This window comes from Stegodyphus dumicola, chromosome 3 (assembly GCF_044657685.1).
Source record: "Stegodyphus dumicola isolate Sdum_Otavi_A_Nest chromosome 3, ASM4465768v1".
Taxonomy (NCBI): Eukaryota; Metazoa; Arthropoda; class Arachnida; order Araneae; family Eresidae; genus Stegodyphus; species Stegodyphus dumicola.
In genome coordinates, this window is record NC_140770.1 from 247,183,609 (window position 1) to 247,206,067 (window position 22,459).

The window sequence follows — 22,459 nt, forward strand, 5'->3', positions numbered from 1 at the left end:
CTTCGCACCTCTGTTTTTTTTTTTTTTTTTTTTTTTTTTTTTTTTTTTTTTTTTTTTTTTTTTGGAATGATAAACCAAGATGGGGGGGGGGAATCCGATTTTGTTTTTTCGAATTTGATTTTGAATCCTAAAAGTTTTCCTTCACATAAAAATAATATAGCAAGAAGAGCGGAATGTTTTTTAAGCCGCCATGAAGTGTACTAAAATTGAGGGATTTATATTCCGCTTTTTTAATAAACGTTTTTATTGGTCTTGATAAATCCAACTTTAGATCCACCCCAGGTAGGCTTCGACCCGAGTTCGAACCCGGGGGGGGGACGGTTGGTTGCACGGTTTTTCGTAGTTTTCCCCATGTATAACGTGCATTCGAGAGAGTTTCCTTTAGAAAGACATTCACGAAGGCATCCCTTTTCTTAGAATGCTAGTTCTTTTGCCATATTCAAATAACCTTAGTTCTGAATTTCTTAGTTCGAGACTGAAATGACAAATATTGTGCGAAGATTTCTCATTTTAAGTTTTAACTGAACATAGTAAAGCACTCTAAAGCTATTTCTTTAAAGTGGGTATGCCTTCTTGGAGCATTTTCCAAAGTAATACACGCATATTTACATCATATGGAATATCAGGGCCATACAACTAGTCTCTTCGCCGAGATCCGAGCTAGGTTTAATTATCAGTATTCAACAATCTTATCTATTCAGTCAATGCTGGGATTTTGCTAGTTGCATAATATTAATCAATACTACAAAATACTGTAATCAAAAATCTAAATTTCCCTTTCTTGTGTCACCGTGATTGGTTGATTGGTTACGGCTAATGAAGTAATTTTATTGAAAGAGAAAACGGACAATTCACTGTGCGATCATAGGTGAAATTATGAAATGTCACATGATGGGTTTTCACGAAAAGTTTCACTAAAACTTTACTGCCTAGAATTAATCCAAATATTTAAATGGGAAATACTTTTACTAGGTAGGGAAAAGTAAAACAAACGTCCTGCTCTTAATTAAGAATTTTATTATGCATTAAAAAATTTGAAGTGTATATAAAAAATACTTTTTTCCTTTACCAAAATGTAAAATATCAAAAAATAGGATAAAAAATGGATGCTCATGTAAACAACAAAAAAGATGTAAATTCGTAATCTTGATACAGTGTCAACGACATATCAGTTAATTATAAATTCAGTGCCATTATATGAGATCAAGATTTGAATTAAAAGAATGTCATTTTGATGCACTGTATGGCCTTTTGTTTATCGGTGCTCGCAGATAATGCAGAGCGATTTAATATCGTTTGGGGAAAATTCAGATTTCTGATTTAGATGCAAATGACTTCGCGGTACATTTTTATATGCATTCTAATGAAAACTACTATTGAAGGTAATTAAATATGAAAAATGATCCGATAATTTTACCAGAAATCAGAAAAATTTGGAATTCGAGGATTTGTTAGACATTTACATAAAATTTGAAATTCACGAATTCTCAGATTTTTTAAAATCCGCGAAATGATCGTTTAATATTTCTTTAAAACTCGAGAATCCTTTAAAAATCGCGAAACTCGTCATGAAAATGTGTACTGGAATAAACTTATTATCCTAATTATGGCAAAACCCACAAGGATACTCTATGCCTAAGGGAAGGGATCACTTCGTGAAGGAATTTTAAAAGGAAACTGGCTCATATTCGTGTCGCACACTGGGAAAATTACGAAATTACGAAAACATCCGTGTAGCTAAAGCTTATACCCCTAGATTTTAATCCAAGTAGAAGCCATATAAGTTTTTAGCAGTTCAGCTGTTTAACGAACGCCGCCACTGATGTACCTGTATTACCTTTAGTAAATATTTATTGTAAAAGTAAATAAATAGCTACGAAACTGATAGTAAATAAATACTCATAGAGCTGGTTAAACTGCTGAAAGAAGGATGATTAATCATTATCACGGATATCCTCTTCAGACAGATAATCTATTTTTTCAAATTTTATGCAACTGTCTTGATGGGACGTCCTCTATGAAATCATCCTCTACGAACATCCTATGTGATCATTCTTTATGAGTTTTGTGATACATGTATCCAGAATGGTTCTATTTTGTTCCCTGAAGAAGAGAGATTTCGGTGGAAATGCATAGATCTAAGGATGGGACATTCGAATCTTCAGATCCCACGGATAATGAAAATGATTCGAGATTCGAAAACTTCAATCTTCCATATTTTTCGCTGCCCTGAAAATCAACATTTCATTTTCTAGAGAGAATTTAACAATGCATGTCTAAAGATTTACCATATTGTATTTTGAAACAATCCTCACCCTGTAGATTTGCTTTGATTTAAAAAGATACTGAGAAAATGTAAAAATACTTACCTATTAGAGAAATATCTTTGTGTGTGTGTGTGTGTGTATGTGAAATTTTATTCATAAAAAGAGCCTGAAGTTTCAAAAGTGTTACAATTATATATTTTATTTACTAAGCTTCAATTGTACTTAAAATTTGGCAGATCAGCAACCTTGTATTGCAATAGATTTTAAATAAAACTCTTTCGATTTCTATGGATATCTAACACAGTTCCTTTTCTTTAGGAGGGCGAAAACGTCTGGGAGGAAGGTATGACGACCAAGAATCTTTCAAAATTCGGAATTCTATGCAAAAAAAATATAGAATTAGTCCAATCTCTACATTAAACTTAATGTAAAATTAACAATAATCAATTACATTGAGTTCTTATAGTTAAACATAAAATTAACGGCGATTTACGTTTGGATTTTGGCTTATTTAAAATTAGGCATTCGTGTTTTCAGACATTTAATCTCTCGTAATTGAAGTCTGAATCTGTATATGAACACAGAAGCAAAAGGTTATGAGATTTCCTTCGATTTCAAGACAGAAATTTCGTATATAAATAAAATGTTCATTCTGTTTGTTTTTGAAATAAACTGAAAGCCGATTAATTGATTTCTTTCATTAAACAGGAATGTCAGGGACGATTTCAACTGCCTGTTGCAAGAGACGAAATGCTTGACAACAGATTTAGAGAGAAACAGCAATGGAGACGCTTTAAGGAATGCTCTCAAGTACATTAGAGACGGATGTGATACTCCAGGAAGTAAGTTATTCAACAATAACATTCTACAAAGGTGATTTAAATTCTAGTCCCTATCCAAGAGTGTCCCCTTTACGTCATAAATTTGTTTTCCTTTCTTTCTTTTTAAAAGATGGTGTTTAGTTCCTTTATGTTGGATATGTCAAAACAACTTGCTGTTTCTAAATGTAGATCGATACACCAGACAGCATACTTTCAAAAAGATCTACGCTTAATTTTCGGTAAATAAGTGTATTTTTTCCACGTATTTTTTATGAAAATTATGCGAAAAATAATGTTGATGAAAGCAACTTTGTACTGTAATTTCCACATGTAACTTTTATATAAATTTAAATTTAGTTAGAAAATTACCAGTTTGGCTGGTTTTCATTTGTTAGTTTTATGAACATTATATGAACATAAAAAAATTGAAAAGTTTATGTGTTCAGAATATATTGGAACCTCGAGATGAGCACATCTATATACGAGAAATTCGAGATACGAGGAAAGTATGAGCGAAACATTCGTTTCTAAATACGAGCATTGACTCGAGTAACGAGCAACGAGCCAGGCTGAGAGCCAGACTGACGAGTTTCCCGATTCGGCTCGACTCGGGGAACCACTTCGTCAGATCACTCAGTGTTCTTTGATCTACGTGTTTGCGCGCTTGTGAGTTAATTGTTTTTTACATTTAACGTGAAAATAATTATTTCACGATGCCTCCCAAGAAGATTGTTGCCTTGCATAGTGCTGCAAAGGAAAAGATGGAAGCCATGGCCGTTGAAATTAAGAAAGAAATTATAGATAAACATGAGCCTAGTGTAAGAGTAATTGAATTAGCGGAGACTTACAGTCGTTCGACATAGACGATTGGCACTATTCTGAAGAAGAAGGAAGAAATTAAGAAACTTTATGTGACCAAAGGCGTTACTGTTATTATTTCCATGTGCCGTGCAAACTTCTAGAAGATGTTGAGAAGCTGTTGTTGTTGTGGATTAACAAGGAGCAGTTAAAAGTCGATTCGGTGTCGGAAGCTATCATTTGCGCTAAGGCTAAAAATCTGTACTTGGACCTTCTCCGAAAAACACCAGGTACGTCGACTGAAGACATTTAAAGCAAGCCGTGGATGGTTCGAAAATTTTAAAAAGAGAACCGATGTTCACTGTGTTGTGCGACATGGGGAGGCTATGAGCTCTGATACAGCTGCTGCTAATAAATTTCGGCCAGGGATCCTACAATTTATTATTAGTAGGGGGTTCTTTACCAGCAAATGTTTAATTGTGATGAAACAGGTCTTTTTGGGAAGAAAATGCCTAAGTGGGCCTACATCACGCAAGAGGAGAAATATTTGCCTGGCCACAAGCCAACGAAAGGTAGGCTTACCCTCTTTTTTTGCACCATCGCAAGTGAAGATTGTAAAATCAAGACGTTGCTCGTCTACCACTCAGAAAATTCAAAAGTTTTCAAGATCTTAAGTTTTTAATAATAAATTAAGGTTTATTATTATTATAATTTTATAAAAGATTTGAGAGGATAGGGTTCGTGAAAATTTTGAAGGCGTCCTCTCCTTTAATGACCACCATAAAATTTTCATGAAACTACCTACCTTAAATCTTGTTAGGAAACCTGAAAGATCCTGTTATTGTAATTCCAGCTGCCATTCGGTGATGTCTTGGTCACGCCTTCTACTTTTATCGAAGGACATTCTTTCCAGTTATTTAAAATTTAAATAACATTGGTCAAGATTCAAGGGCTCTTGTTTCTCAATGTATTTATTATGTTTTCAGTTTTAGAAATTTTGTGCTATCTTGAAGTTATGAATCGCAGAAAAAATATACTGAAAGCAGGATATTTAATACTTAACCTTTTTTTTTATTTCGTTTTAATATTTATCTCCTGTGCATCCTCTTACATGACCGATTCTTAGAGTATTTATTCCCATTTAACAAAGCATTAGATCTTTAATTTATCTTTTAATGATATCTTTAATTTTGATTTGAAATTTTTAATGATAAATTCTTTTTGCAGTTTTAGGCTATTATTTGAAACCTTTAGATTTCAAAATTTTGTTATTAATTTATTTTCCATCTTTTTCCTTGGATTCCAGACACATGGAGAGACAGTAGCTGTTTCGTCGGAGAAGGCATGAAAACCTGCGAAAGCTCGTACCCACTCGGAGGCATACAGTTTACATCTTACAATCCTGAAACATGTAGGTGAGTAGTATATGTTGCCTTTTTACCGATATGTTTCTGGGATATACTCGGTCTGAATTTCAGAGCTCCAAGTATCTGGCGGTGCCGCCCAGACTGTATAGTGGTTAGGGAAGCCTTGACTGCGATACCGAGGCGTACTCCAGATCAGGGGTCCCCGACCTTTTTGTCCCTAGGAGCACATTCTAGAATATCTGTTGGACGGCGGGCACCATTTATGTTTTCAAGGTGAATTTATGGTTGGATAGAGTTACTAATACATGCAAATAAAAAAAAAAAGAGATCGGTCGCACTTCGCTTTGTGCTGATATCTGTGCTGGACGCAGTTTCTATTTCATTAAAAATGAGAAAACTTTCACATAGAATTCTATTGAAAACTAAAACTTTTTTTTTTCGACCGCACAGCGGCGCGCACACGTTAAACAATCGGTGGGCATAGGGTTGGGAACCCCTGCTCTAGATATTAGTGCACCCGTGACCTGTTTTATAATTTACAACAGAACCCTTTGATAATGAAAGAGAAAAAATCATCAAAAGCGAAGGAATTTGCTTAAATTATTATTGTTTAATTATCTCTCATGCCAACTTCGTCTTGACAAAAAAGCTGTTGGTCCCATTCAACATTTCCCTGTCTACGCGATGATTTTTGTGATTTTCATCATTTGTAACATAAATGCAAGCCAAGTTTCTGTATAATGTACTGCATAAATGCTTTCATTCGGGCAGATAGCCACCTCATGCTTTAATGAGTTACTAACCAAATAACCTGCTTTAATCAGTTTTCTACTAGATTAGGTGGAATTGCGACGCATTCAGATATTCGAAAAATCCAGAAAATTGAGTTGGCTGTCCTTCCTTGGTAGTTCATATACCTATTTCGTATGACATTAGTGAGGGAAACTCGTTTTCCTGTTAATACTAGTTTATTTCAACGAAGATTATGCGATAAGTACTGCAGATAAGAAATTGAGTATTGCATGAAATGAAGCAAAAATCTTTAAAATCAAAGTCGCAACTTTATAATGTTCAATTTATGCTCTTTTTATTACACGGCATACATCGAAGCATTGTAACATTTCTCCTTGAGGCCCAAGTACCTTAAAAACGTTTGATAATCAAAAACTTGAATCTTTACTCTTTTCCCTTCATTCGAAACTTTCGAATATTAACTTGAGAAACCGTTAAACTCTTTTAATTAAAGATTACTTTTAGAAGAGTCATAAAAACATTCATTAAAAGGAATGCGATACTGCTCTTTCAGTGGACCGCGGTCACCTGTATTACCCTGGAGCGACCCCGAGTCTAGCAATGTTATTTTTCTGAAGAGAATTTAGCGTTCCATGTGTAGTATCATTTATTCTACACACTATCTTGAAATATATACAAGTTTCATTCTGGTCTGTTTTCGAAGTACAGCTAAGGACTTGCTACCGTACAGAAGATCAATCGTACTAGCTTCATGGCATCGTTGATTCACTTTAACAGAGTGTGATTCAAAAGTCCTAGAACTCTCATTGTAAATCTTATTTATTCTTATAGTTGGAAACATTCGTTAGGATTGGTTTTACTTGAAATAATACCCTCCTCGACCGCATTTCCTTTGATTTAAAAATATTCTGGAACTTTTTTTTCATTATTTTGAACTACTGTTGAAACATATTTTATCAAATTGTATTTAGAAAATAGATGCTTAATTTTGTATTTTTTTCATGTTTGTTCCTATTTTAATTACTTCTTCTTAATAAATTTTATATATATTAAAGAAAGACAAAAAATTTGAGTATCTTTAGGAATCGGATTCGAAAAAAAATTACGATTCCTTCCACTTCTACTATTTTCAATCATTTTAATTATTTACTTATTTTCAGAAAATTCAACCTTTTCCAAGACTGTGTGATGGACGTCGTGCGTAACCGTTGCCGTCCCGATGACGACCGTCTATTGGGACAATACCTTGTGGACAACGGACACGATCTGGCCTGGAATTGCGGAGAATCCACCTCAACTTCTGACGCGGATCGCACACGTTACGATAGGGATCGAACTCGAGACGATCGCGATCGTTATGATGATCGCTATAATGATCGGTATAACGATAGGCGAGATGACCGCTACAGAGACAGAGACAGGGACAGAACCCAAGATTCTTGGAGAAGCAACTACGGGAATGTGGAAAGAGGTGGAAACAGGGACAATGATAGATATTCAGACCGTTACTATCCAGGCGGAAGCGGTGGATATGGAGGAAATGGTGTGTTATATTTTCATGTTATCTCTAGAAGAAGAAAAAAAAAATGTATGCGATATCAGGGATGAGATGTTCGAATCACAAAAACGATTAAAATTTTTTGAGATTCGGAAACTTGAATTTGTAATAAAATATATAATGATTTTTTAGATTAGAATTTAAAAAGTTTGAATGATGAAAAAAGCACCAAAACTTGAGATTTCGAATGTAGCATCCCTGCTAATAATTCATACCTATAAATAGATGTATTTAGTATCGTAAAATTGCAGAAATGTATTACTAACATATTTCAGAACTATTACTAACATTCACTTGATCTTAAATTTAGTGTAGAATTATCTTCTGTAAATTCCTACGCCTTCTTCCTCAAAATAATTTTCAGTTACTAACAGTTGAAGAAAATATGCACAGTCTCTCAGTTGAAATGAATGACAATAAAAGTAAATAATAACTATACAAATGTTTGAATTAAAAAATTATTGTACACAAAATTATCCAAGAAACCATGTTTTATAGCTATTATTGCACTACGAGAAGCTATATTAAAAGAGATAGGTTTGTAAAGAATTATTATATCAAGTTTAAGGTCCATGGTTCGAACTTCGCCAAAGATACAATTGATTTTTCGTATATTTTACTTTGGAATATACAAGGTAACTGAAAAATTATCCAACAAAAAATTATTATTTTCATTCAGAATATTGCTACAAAAAGCTAAAATTGATAGGATTAACTTAACTCTTATTAATTTCAACGCACATTCCTGTTGCACAAAGTTCGCTTTATGCCACTTCCCTTTTTATGAAAGATCTGAAAAAGTACCTGTACTGTACAGCCATTAATGGAGGAGCTCTCCCTCACCGGAAAGCAAAATCACTGATACATAAAATATACATGAAATTTATAAAATAATGAGCGTTCGGTAGAAATGTGTACTATCGAAAGCTATCAAAATTGGCACACGACACCTGAGTGAGGCTTGCTCGACTGCTGATGATAACCGATCTGATTATTCTAGTCGTCAAATTTTTGTGATGTCCCATATCATCCTTTGCCCCCTTTAGGCTTTTTGGAGGTGGCAGCAAAAGCCGTTTCACTTCAGCTTTTCTGTGAATGTTCGGAATTAAAACCTAAAAAATCATGTCATTTACTTTTCTCCTTTCATTGTAACTGGTGAGAAGACATTTGGGGAGAGGCACTAGATGTTCAAAGAAAGAGCCTGAATGGAGTTATATAACATATGCATTACCCTGTATTATTATCTCATAAAAACGTTTTCTGCCATCAACGTCACTAACATAAAAGTTGTATTTAATTAATACTTGAACACAAATTGTAAAAGGGGGACCTTTATTATGGCGTTATAATGACGTTATAGTCACATCCCATCGCGTTTCTGCTTTATTGTAGACCCTGGATGGAATGGCTGAAATAAAAACTCGTCATATCTTGCACCATAGCGAGAAGCTGAAATGGAAGGATTTTTAAAAAATCTTCGAATGCTAAAACTCGAATAAGGACATAAGGTTCCAGTTATCATGCGCAACAGTGAGTGATATAATGGCGAAATAGAAATGTGAGATGTTAAAAGCCAAAAAAAAGCTAAATAGAAACCGATGATCCCTTCGACATGTGTTAAAATCAAACCAAAAAGCTTCATTAGAAAGAGCGGGTACAGATTTTCCATTGGCAACTAGAGGTGGTACCATTCATCGAGAGAATTCCTAGTGTAAGCTGTAGAACACAAGCCAATGATCACTAAAATGTATGCTCATCGTCGGTTGCAGTGGGGCAAAACACGTTACTTATGAACCTAAGAATAATGAACGTGCAACGTGTGGAGTGATGAGTCGTGTTAGAAACCCTGGTATTCCGATGGACGTGTAAAGGTGATTACTTGAAAGAGGGATTTGTTTAGATCGTGCCGTTACAAATTTAGAAGAAGGAATGGTGTCGACCTGTGCTTCTTGGCTCCACAGTTTTTTGTGTTTCAAACCCTGAATGTGGAAGCCCGTGAAGCAATTAATAGACAATTCTATGCTATCCAGCCTTTTCCAGTAATTATCATTTATAAAAGTAGTATTGACAACATTTAATTCATCAACATTAAATTTACTTGTTCTTAAATGAAAACCTTAAATGGGAATGAATGCACTCGACGGGCTGGACAAAGCGTCGATCTCAATCCAGTTGAACTGAACTGAGGAGAAATGGAAAAAAATATCTGAAGATATGCACCTAAATTTAGGGAAAAGTTCTCCACTCTGTGAGTGAAGGATATACATCATTTTGACACCATACCAACTCTATATAAGCAATTTCCTACGGATATCAAATCATGAATGACAATAGTTTTCTTTCATATGTGAAGCTCTCCAAATTAGCTGCAATACATGACAAACACTGACCTTGAATATCGAGACAAACAGACATAATAAAGGTCTTGCCTTGCTAACATTTTTTTTCTCGTTAGCATTCTTTACAAACTGCAAGGCTGTGCATTAGTCCTGTGGGAGAAGGTGACGGTAGTTGCATGTAAACACTCATTTTGTCTTGTGATAACATTAGCTTATTCAGGAAGCAGTGGAGACATCACTTGCTGCCGGAACGAGAGATGTGACAGGAGTCGTCTTCAGCAGTGCAGGGATTCGTTGACTCGCACCATCGACAGCCGAATGTCGGGATACCAGGACTCTAAAACATGCAGGTAATGCTTTCTAAATTTTTGCTTGATTGCGTTATTACGTGATTGTATTTTACTTGATTGTGATGCTATTATTTGAATTTTTGGTGAGATGACGGCATGAATAAAATACGAAGCTGTCTCAATCCACTAGTGTATGTTGTTATTTACGCTTATGCATATTGTATCTGAGAAATTTAGATAACGGTAGAAAGACAGTGTGTGTTTATAGCAACTTTGATAGTGAAATAACAATACATATACTCACATCTACTGCATAATGGACAGCAGAAACATCAGCGAACTTGGAGAATAATGTTCTCTAAATTCCTCCTCCTCCTTGGATACATTATTCGAGGCGATGCGAAAAGGCTTCTATAACGAATCTCAGCATAGCCTGTGGAATGTCAGAGTACAGCCGTACTTGTGCTTGCCGTTGAACTTTATGTTGGAACCAAATTGTACCCTCTACTGTCTTGCCCACAATTCTGCCGATCTTCACTGCTCTTCTGAAAATAGCACTAGGTGTCTGTGGAAGAGCCTGTTTGAATTATTTGATTTTATTTATCTGATTACGGCAAAGCACATTAGGTCTGTCTGCCTAAGGGGAGATCTATCTTCATGGAGAAATTTCCAAGGGAAACAGGCTAGAACCCACGCTACAAACGGGGAAAACCACGAAAATGCACACACACCCAACCTATTCTCCTGGAATCGAAACCAGGTCGAATTACACGTATTCAACCACTTTATTGTTCGGGCCTCTGTTAAATGCAGTCTTCCATTACCCCAATCCGCAACTTCACTAGACAAATGGTAAATGATATGCTAATTGACCAAATGGTAAATGATATGCAGTTTGTAACTCCTATTTTTCCACCGATATAGCTATGTCACACAATTTTTTTCATCAAGCCTACATGCAGTGGAGGCAAGGCGATTTTGTCTCCCCCAACTAAGGATTTACGAAATGCATTCCTTTTTCGAAAATCATGTTCTCTGTCATCTGTTCTCTTCTCACTCATTGGTCCTTTTGGTTCTGCAATCTTAAAGGCACAAGAAGCAAATGTATTTTTTTCAGCCATTTTGTTGTCTAAGGAGAAAGTTAATCGTTTTTTATACCATACAAATTACCCATTGATGTTCTTGGAACTTTATCTTCGCCATGGTTAAAAGTATACTGTCATATTCCTTTTTCATTTTGGTTCAATTTGCGGTTGGTATTGAGCCATATTTATTGTCATTGTACAAAACGGGACATTTCAAACTCCGTTTAGAGTTACCAGTAAATAGGAACCGATTATCTGTTGGAAATATTTTTATCAAGAGTTGTCTAACAACTTGACAGAATATAAGATTGTTTTCATTAGAGGTTTTTTTTTTTTATACGAAAGAAGTGTCTTTTGTTGGTAATTCAGAAGCTTCATTTAAAAAGATGAGATTTCTAATGAAGTTATTGAACTGGTTTTGATTAAAATGTTCAGGATTTGGTGAAGTTCTCTCATAATCATTGTCACTACCATCCGGTATATCGCAAGGAGTATCAAATAACAGATTCAACCTCAGACGGCTGTGGTAGCTTGTAAAATGTTCGAATTAATACTTAACTGCATGAGGAATAGGAAATCTTGCAGAGGCTAACTCAGGTACATTCCATTTTGGATGATGCTAGTAATATTCACAATACAGAAATAGTACACATAAAAATAGTTTCTGGGTTCCCACCAAAGCATCCAGCGCACCGAATTTTAGACTGTTCCCTTCCCGATAGTCCATTGTTGTAATAGTTCGATATAAGGTCCACATACAACGCGCAGAGCCCATGATTTACCTTGGGAACCAAGCTATCCTGAAATATGCAAGGTATGCTTGTTTTACATAGTCAAAGATAGTTTTTCTATTTCATGTTCGGATTATTCTCCACATATGTGGCAAAATATATGAGAAAAATGAATACTACTTCTTTGACTGGAAGCCATTCTTACTATTAAAAAAAAAGAAAGAAATTTTGTAATAAACTTCGTGTTAATTTTAGTTGTAAATACTAGATTATCTTAATAAAACATGGTTTATTTAATCCTTCACTCGGCTGATAGTTCTACAAAGACGAAGGAGGAAAATTATATAGGAATCAGTATATAAATACTTTTGAATCAACCATGTCTCAGTAGGTTCAGTTGGAGTTTGTAAGTAAGTGGCACTGTGTCTCAAACATTATAGGATCAGCACAGCAAATAAAGTCACAACCAGTTTTAACATTCCAGAGAATAAAATAAAATAAACTTATTATGTTTTGTTGAGTTATTAAGGTCTACTACAGAAAAAAAAAATAAACTTGGACTATATTATTATGTTTTATTGAGTTAATAAGGTCTACTACAGAAATATGCAATATAATATTCATCGTTATGTCATACTAAAACTGTATCCTTTTAGATCAGCACGTGATAACTTCAACTGCCTGCTGTGGCAGACTGCGAACTGTGTGAGTCGGGAAGAAAAGGACAGAGACAACGATTTATTTAGACGAGCAAGGGACTATATATCCAGAAATTGCGACACTTATGGAAGTAAGCTTTAGCAATCAGCTAAGTGACGCAACAACAAGGCGTCACTAAGCCTTGGTATTTCGCAATATATGTATATTTTTTATATATATATGATATTTATATTTTGTATATTTTATATATATAAAATATATGTATATTTTGGCTTCTAAAATATATGTATATTTTTGGGTGCATACAAGTATTATTCATTTTTATTCCCATGAATATACCTATATGTTGACGCTATTCTGCTTGCTGAAGACAATGTATTACATAGGCAGAAACGTTATTACGGGTCAAATTTTCGGAATTTTTCGTGACGAGAATATTAAATTTTCCCACCAATGTTTTAAGCATATCTACGAATTTTAGCTCTTTTCCTTTTATTTTTTTTAATTCGCATTTGTATGGCCATATTTTTTCTTTGCTTTAAATTGATTAACTTTAGTACCATTTTCCCCCGGGCTTTGCTAGTGCTTAGACAAAAATATGTTCCACAGCCTGACTTCCATTCTCCAGACTTGTCAGTATGCGAGTATATAACTATCTGAGGACTGAAATGCAGGACTTTGTTCCGTAAACATCTTCTTGTCGTTTGATTACCAACACAGGAGACTTTCCATGACCGATACATGATAGTTATTTGAAACCACAGCTGTACATTAATAATTCTAAAAATATTGACAAGTTCACGGTAGCATTAAAGAAACAATCGCAGTTCATGTGTTTTTGAGTCGCTTGACTTCTAAAAAAGGAGCTAATTCACACACGGTATATTTTCCGGAATGTTAGTATGCGACTACTTTCTCTGTAGCTATCTGAAGTCTGGAGAGTTCACTATTATGTTTAAATCAATTCATTAAAACAAAGTGCTCGAGCGCTATCTGCCTGAGGAAAGGGATGCCTGCACGGAGGATCTTTTTGAGGTAATAAACCTACAGACATAGACAACCATTATAGAAAACAGCAGCGGTTATGCTAAATAACATGGTCAAATGATCACCCATAACGCAAAAAACATATAAAGAAGTATTTTTCCCGAAGATAAGAGGTTGAAGAAAGGAATGGCAGTGTTATAATAATTAGCATTGTTTAATCTTACGTTCGCAAAATATATTTTTGAGTTACATTTCATAATTTTGGTTCTAGTATCAAAACACTGAGTTCTCATGATCCACAATTTATTTCCAATTAAAGTCGCTGGTGGTTCAAAGTGAAGTTTTATGCGACATTAATTACAAAGAAAAAAAATATTTTCTTTAGCAGAATTTTGGTAACCGTAGAATATCGACTTATGCTGAAGTGCAATTATCGGAAACGTAACTCTAATGATTTCGATCTGCAAAATCTTTTCGTTCTCTCGAATAAACAGAGATGGCGCCACCAAATAAAAAGGTTTTTGCGGCAGAAAGTCAGCGCTGAAGCAATTTCTTTTATGTAACCCTATGTTAATTTTTATATTTTTGAATTGCTTTTGGCAAAGTGTAAAATGAAGGACGCCTTCGCAGAAGACCTTTTCTTTGAGTTTGAATTTATATTACTCATGGGGGGAGGAGAGGAACTACGGAGAACAGCAGATGCAATTTAACCCATTTGCTAGAATTTGAGCTCAGGAAGAACAGTTATTATTAAGCGCAACTAAAAAGATTAATTTTACTGTTTTACCTGAATAAAAAATAATTATCTTATTTTAATTTAGACTATATAAAAATTGATTCTGCGTATTGTTTAATCATAAATTCGTTGTTCAATTTGGTGCAGAGGTATTTAAGCGCTACATATATTTACTACAAGTTATCTCAAATCGATCTTTTTCAATCAGTGACAGGTGAAATTAATTTCAGAGATATTACATTTTGATGTGAATAACTTAAGATGGATAATACATATGGAAAACTTTGTAACTTACGAAAATTTCATCTAGTACTTTAGTAAATGTTCTTCAAGGCTCAACTCCAGAATTAAAGGGGAAGGGGGTCAATTTAAGCGGTTTCCATATTTTCGAAGTTTTCCTGATTTGTAACAAGAATAAAGTAATTAAAAAATTACATTTATAGTTAAATTTTAGGTAATTTATTAAAAGTAAATATTAATTTTGCTTATTGCGAAATGCTGAAAATATTATTATCACAAATCTTCAACGTAAAACAAGTGTAAACAAATTATATTAAAAGAAAGCGCATTGGATAACAGCAGTGATAGTTGAAGTGTCTGGTGTGCAAATATAGAAAAATAACACTTCTCCGACTCCAATGGAACCAATATTTTATTCCTTACGAAGTTATAGATTCTTATTCATAAGATTTATTTACATTTTACATACACGTTCAATCGCGTGACAGAAAACCGAAGTTTGTTTACTTCGTTCTTCGCGGAGACTAGAAGGTGTTGCCATTCCGCTTTGACTAAATTTAATTAGAAACTTAACGGAACTGAAGCGACACTACACACCCCCTTCCTAATGACAGCGATTATGGAAGATAGTCTTTAAAGTGACTGGGAAACTTCACATGTCTGCCGGTTCTAGTAGTCTTGGTTTTATGATGAGTTTCTGAATTTTCTTCAGTGTTCTTGAGTGCAAGTGTTTCCCCAAGTTCCGCTTTCTTGGAATAGGAGTTTTGAAAAGGAATATCAGAATCTTGCACTAGGAAACATGGCTTTAGTCTGTCTATTGAAACTCTTTTAACTTTTCTTTGGATTTCAATATCGAAGTACTTATCTTTTCTTGCTCTTACAGGATACGGTCCAAGATAGACAGGCTGTAGCGACGAATTATTAATGTTGTTTTATAGGAATACGTGAGAACAGTTGGAAAGATGTAGTGGGCTCGACCAGTTACTTTTGGATCGCCTGCATAAACCCATTTGGAGCATAAATTCAAACTCCTTTTTAGCCGCTTTAAGTTTCTCAGCTGATAGTCGCCTGGCTTTAGCGAAAACTGGTGGACCCTCTGGTTTCGATATAATGTTCGATGTTATGATTTTTAACTTTATTATTAACTACATTCAGTTTTAACAAATCCGGAAAATCGTTAATGTTACGTTTATATGGATAATTTACGGCATTTAAAATCGGAATATTATTATTGTTATTTTGAAAACAAGGAGTTCCATTGATTGTTAAGAATGTAGTACCATCAATAAACTTGCAATTTTTATAATGTACTAAAAGGTTAAAATTTGCAAGAAAATCCATGCCTATTATCGGTTTGTTTACCTCCGCAATTGCAAAAGGCCATGTGAATGATCGTCTGAGTCCAAGATCAAGCTTGAGTAATTTTTGGCCATATGTTTCAATTTTCGTACCATTTGCAGCAAAGAGTTCTAATTTTGAGATGTTTTTTTTTATCTGCAGGCAAGGGAGGAATGACAGAAATTTCTGCCCCAGTATCTATTAAAAATTGGGTAGCCGATTCTTTGTCGCTGATGAAAAGACGACTCAGCTGCACCTTTTGTCCCTCCGTCGTCAATGAGAGACGGGAAGCTGGTTTTCCGGACTATTCGTCTGTGATGTTGATGAGTAGTTGCAGGGTTGTTTACACTTAAATGACTTATCACCGAATTTTTTATGATAGTAACAAATATCACTAGATCTGTTACCACTGTAACTCCTATCTCGTGATTTGGATCGGTTACGACAATAGGGACGACTGTGGCATTGCTTGTTTAAAGCAGAAACTTGTAAGCTAAGTTCACCAACCTGTTTCTGTAAACTTTCAATCACTTCCGTTTTTACCGTTATGGATGATGCAGCAGCTATTTGGAGAGTAACAGGGTTTAATTCTCAAATCTTATCGGCCATTGTAGCCACTTTTGACAAATCTTCACTACTAACAGATGTAATGCTACGCATATTAACGGGTAAACATTGTAGCCACAATGTTTTTAGAAAAGCATCTGTTACTTTATCGCCCGCCAAATTACGCATCTCACATAGCAATTGAGATGGCTTTTTGTCACCCAGTTCTAACTCACTCAGTAATTTTTTGGTTTTTTGAGTCTCTGAATCAGCATGTAATGAAATTAGTCTATTTTTAATTGCCTCATATTTATTATCTTGTGGTGGACTTAGCAAAATAGCAGATACCTGTGACAAAATATCGGGTTCAGTGGAACTTATAACATAATCATATTTTGTTTGATCTGCACTAAATTTGCATTTCTAAATTGTGCTTCTAGTTGAATAAACCATATTTTAGGATCTGGCTTCCAAAAAGGAGGAACTTTAACCCTTACCTTGGCGACAGATGCAGTTGTTGCTTTAATTTCGGTTTCGTCTTCTTCAGCCATTGTAGAATTCGATCACGTCCGGGTCACCAGTGAAGTGTCTGGTGTGCAAATGTAGAAAAATAACACTTCTCTGACTCCAATGGAACCAATATTTTATTCCTTACGAAATTATACATTCTTATTCATAAGATTTATTTACATTTTACATGCACGTTCAATCGCGTGATAGAAAACCGAAGTTTGTTTACTTCGTTCTTCGCGGAGACTAGAAGGTGTTGCCTTTCCGCTTTAACTAAATTTAATTAGAAACGTAACGGAACTGAAGCGACACTACAATAGTAGATGATGTTATGGTATTTGGGCGCTGCTTTTATACGTTGGAATACATAATTTAATTTTTTTGTAATTCGCAATACATAAACTGTGAAGAGTAAAAAATTGAAGAGTTCTAACGGGCGTTTTGACTTGTGTTTGAAATTAATGATACCGTTCAAATTCTCTTATATCGTTCTTTAGTGTAATTTACTTATAATGTGTACATTTGCTCGCTCTCTTTTCTGCTGTCGTCTTGTGGCCCCATCTATCCTCAAGAATAGGAAGTATGAAGCCTTAATTTCCCAGTATCCTTGAAAGGAATAAATAACTTTGAAGATTGAACAAGAAAGTGTCAAATATTATACCAGCATTCCAGAAATACGCTTTTGCAATCGCTGCTGGTATTTATATATGTTTCGTAATGCTAGCGCTTATTTGGTTATCAGGGTTATCAAACAGTCCCTTGCGGGTACTTTTATACGATGCAATTCCCCCCCCCCGAGGGTCGACGCAGAGCGCTCTGTGCAGTACTGGCTAGGATACGTACCTATGCAGTCTCGGCTAGGGGGTATAATAATTACGAGCCTGGCGGTTCCCGACGAACCGTGGGGTAGGGCTCATTTCCACCTTTCACAGGTCTGGTCGCGTAAGTCCCCGTAACTTAGGGCATCGGAAGCCAAACAGCGCCTGGTCCATTGAGCGTCCAATCACCGCTGTCGTTGGTATTTCGTGTAAGGCCTGGTGGGAGCTGCCCGCGTAGTCCTGGCAGGTAGCATAATAAACCACCAGTCGAAGATCCAGGCAATCGGCCCACCCCATCGTGGTCCCTGAACTGTGTAGCGGTGGGTTTGTTTTTTTCAGAAGGAGATTTTTTTAAGCTGTTGTTCTTGGTGATGTGGGCACCGAGACTTCAGTTTGTGTGTATGACCATCTCCAAGGTGGCTTTTTGGCTGGTAAGCCCACCTTGTGCCTAATGTCGGGGAATTAAGTCGGGTTAGCCTGCGTAATGTCATTTAGTTGACGGGGTGCGTATAAATATTGTTGTTGTTATACGATGCTAGAAGGCGCTACTTGTCGATGCGTTTGAGCCCGTGTTGTGGTCGTAGTTGCGAGCCCTGTGCGTTGATGTGGGTGATAATCGCTTTGGCGGTCTGCGATTTTAAAGGGAAAACATACGTAGTTGAAAATGTTGCAGCATTGTGGTGCGGGTCATGTGATGTCATTTGTCATTGTTCGCGAGTTGGGCTTGTTACGTTCATACATGGTCATCAACGTGCGGGATTCTACATTTTACTCATTCTCTGCTGTTGCTACTATCATGTGGCGTTATTTATTAATAAAGGCTCATTGAGGCCGTGAGCATTTAGTGTTCTTGAAAGTGATAAATGACCTTAGGAGTAGAACTGGAGTCTTCCATACAGAAGTCAAATATCGTACTTCCACTGAAAAAGAGCATCTTTGCAAGCGTTTCCGATTAACTAGGAATGAATCCAAGCATATTAAACAGCGTATAAGTGAGAAACATGTAAACGGTATGAAATCAGAATACAATATGAAATCAGAATACAATATTTAAAACATACAAATAGTCTCTAAAGTTAAGCGCGGCCTGCTATTAAACTATACTGTAGGCTTTGAATTACTTTTTTCTGTATCATTGACAAAATAACTGCATAAAATGTTTTAATTTTTAAACAAATTCTGTAATAATTCAATTATTTTCATCAAAAGAAAGAAAAATATTTTACTTAAATATATTTTTAACAATTTAGGATGGTCTGAAAATAGCTGTTTTAAAACAACGGAAATGCAGAGATGCGAAAACAGTCTTTCAAGTACTAGAGGAGGAGCGAACTACGAAGCTTGTAGGTAAGCACTCTTATTGAAGTATATATTCCTCTAAGACTATACATTTACAATATTTGAATGGGGAATTTTTAAGTTATTCTTATGTCTAACTACAATCTTTCTGTCCAACAAATGCGTTTGCTTCCATTAGTTAATGCGGTTGCTTCCATTAATTAGTCGCAAGTCTCATGTTGCTTCTGATATGCTGCGAATTTTAATTATTAATGTGTGTTTTAAGTTATTATTCTTCTAATATTTTGATTTGTATTCATGTATATTTTAATATGGAAAAAGGTATTCTTAAGCTGTTAAGGCTTTATTTAACTCGTTATTAACAAAGGCGAGAGACGGTTGCAAGGAAACACATCTGGTTTATTGGTTTATGGCCTTTTTACTAACAGTGGAGGCAGTAGGGTGTTGTGTTGTCGCCTTTTACTAATGGCGTTTGAAACGAAAATCGTCTTCCTTTCGCTTTGTTATAGTTTCAATTTGTCTACTTCAAGACAGTGGGGTTTGTACTAAGGTAATTGGATTCTCGTAAAGCTTAGTTCCGCTTGTTAGTTGGGGGGTCCATTTTTTCCTCACGTTGTTTGTACAGATGTTTTTTGGACTGCATTGTCAGATTTCTGGTGTTTGATTCGTCATGGGTGTGTCATTTTATCAGTTTAGATAACGTAAAATTCCGGGATTGGTAAGGTTTAATTTGATGATTTTTTTGTTATTAAATAGTTGTTTGCTATTAAATAGCAATAGCCGACGCAATAGCCTATTGCGTCGGCTATTCGTCGGTTTGATTTGAGTCCTGCGATGTGAAGTTAAGCTGAAAAAAAAAAAAAGATCGGGACGTTTGCGGCCTTGCCTTGCAGCGGGTGGCGTAAACCAGCGAGCAGCGGATATGATTTTCTCTCGGCGTTTTAGCTGGCGAGAATTTGCGTTGGCATAAGGCGTAGAGTTCAGCATAGAAGTTCGATTCTCTTGTTCCAAGAATTGTAATGCAGATTCTCGTGGTGATCCTGATGCGGTATTCCTGTTTTTTCCCGACTTCCTAATTAGATTTTGTTCCAAAGATGCTGTACGTTTTTGGTGGGTTTCGAGGCTTCCAGAATGAAAGAGACTCGTGGAGGATCCGTCTAAAGTGTGCGATGCTGTTTATTCTGCCTGTGTCAGCCGCGTCGATTTTTTCATCCTTCCGCGCTCTGGAATTTATTAATTGTAAGGACAGCTTCAGTGGTGTTTCAACCAAGTCATCTTTAAAATTTGCAAGAACTGTCTGTCTCCATTAACGAGGATTCTGTGAATAAAGGACAGCAGGAATAATGTGGTGCTCGAGTAAACTTTGGACGCTGGACGATTGGTGGAGCTGTCAAATCGCCTTATTAATCAGTATACAAAGGTATTCCCGAGTAATGGGAGTTTGCGGTATGGACTTCACCCCGTGAGTGATTTTTTTTTATTATTGTTTTACTCGTTATTCTTACTCGTTATCATTGTTGTTATAATGTGTTATTCTTACTCGTTATTCTTACTCGTTATTACTTATTCGTATTCTTACTCGATTCTTACTCGTTAATTCTTACTCGTTATACTTACTATTATCTTAATACTCAAGCAAGAGTTGTCATTTTAATGTTTGTTGGAATCTGAGTAATTACTTAAATTAATTAATCGATGTGAAAATTATCAGTGTTCTTAAAGGGAATTACCATGATGAATACTTAAAGTTAGAAGATGAAATGGGAGAAATACTAGTGTTACACTTATGATACAGTAGGATTTGATAATATTAATCTTAATCAATGTAAGCTGTAATTTGGTGTGGTATTATGTGTTATTTTGCATAGAAAAATATGTGGTAGGGGATGCTGATCAGTTACCCAAGTATTTTCTAATAATACAATATATTTAAGAATTTAATAAATGTGTGTTTAAAATTTAATTGCATTTGTGTATTTATCTTGTGTGTAATTTACTGTGGTCTGTCATGTCCCTCCATTTGTTTGAGCCGGGAGGCTTTTAAGAAACATGGAGTTTTATTGAATTGGGGTTATTGATTTTTCCCTAGTGGGCTTAACAATGCGCCCTATTGTACTAAACCAATACCACTATACGATTGATTGTTCGATATATGTGAATGTTATGATGAATACATTTTCTTTTTGAATATTTCGTCCGGCACCACAGTCAGTTAAGTTAAAGTCATAAATGTTTACAACACCAAAATTTCAGATATTTAACAATAAATGGAGGGACATTGAATTTGGGGTTATTGATTTTTCATTAGTGGGCTTTACAACGCGCCCTTCTACTAAGCGATTGATAGATATGATATACGATTGTTTATTCGATTGATCTTTTGATATATTATGAATTAGATTTGTTTTGAATTATTTTATTCTTTTAGTTAGTTTTGTCCGGCACCATAAGTTGAATCAAATTTCAAAGTTTTAAAAAAGTATTAAAACCCCAAATTTTCAGTGCTTCCATTAAAATATAGCTCACTTACTCAGAGAGCTTAAATTGAGATTCTTGTCAGATTTTAAGTAGCGGATACTTCTAGTAGTTAGCAAGACGTAAGAAAGATTTCTTCGCACTGAGCAGCTGCTATCAAACTATTCATAATTATCCCGCTTACTTACTTTGCAGACTTATTACCTGCGTAATACCTTTTCCCCTCCAAAACTGAAATCCTATATAGAAAGGTTTTTAAGTAGAATTCAGGAAATCACAACGCGGAAATAAAAGCGCGTTCAAAGGTAAGAAGCTTCATGAATATTAACGTTAGAGGGAATGTATGTGAATTGCTAAACAGTGAAGAAAATGTGTTTTACAAAACTTATCTTTCAGTAAACGCATTTGAAAATCGTTGTGGACTGTCGGTATAAATTGCACTTTTATACATAGACACTTTTTTAATATTCGAGAATTAGTATTAGATTTCTATCTCTCGCATCTTTGATATAAGAATAATGAGAAGGAAAAATAAACTTACTGTTTAAGATATTAGTAAAATTTAAAATCTGTATCCAGTGAAAAAACAGTTAAGAGTATGATTTAAAAAATATTTAAGATTCTACAAATGAAAATTAGTAAATGAAGTACATATTTAAAACTTTTGAATCTGGACGTTAATTTTTTCAGTATAATTTGACGAAATATATTTGAGCAAATAGCAAAGGTTCCTTATACTTTCCCAGAAGTAAGTGTAGAGAAGGGAAGGTACTCTCTGGTAAAGTAGGAATGTATGGGGTACTCACAGTCTCCACAAGATTATACGGGTGGCTAAAGTCAT

At 35.2% G+C, this 22,459-nt stretch overlaps 1 protein-coding gene across 2 annotated transcripts in view; it reads left to right on the forward strand.

The window, feature by feature from the left end:
- LOC118191150 (uncharacterized) overlaps positions 1–22,459 on the forward strand; it is a 119,580-nt gene that overhangs the window by 89,290 nt on the left and 7,831 nt on the right. Inside the window, exons 3-8 of one of the 2 annotated variants that reach the window (XM_035361957.2) lie at positions 2,976–3,109; positions 5,193–5,301; positions 7,167–7,549; positions 10,115–10,253; positions 12,666–12,799; positions 19,095–19,191. In XM_035361957.2, coding sequence (XP_035217848.1) covers positions 2,976–3,109; positions 5,193–5,301; positions 7,167–7,549; positions 10,115–10,253; positions 12,666–12,799; positions 19,095–19,191 — 996 coding nt within the window. The remainder of the gene's footprint in view (positions 1–2,975; positions 3,110–5,192; positions 5,302–7,166; positions 7,550–10,114; positions 10,254–12,665; positions 12,800–19,094; positions 19,192–22,459) is intronic. The other variant, XM_035361958.2, reaches the window with a different exon arrangement.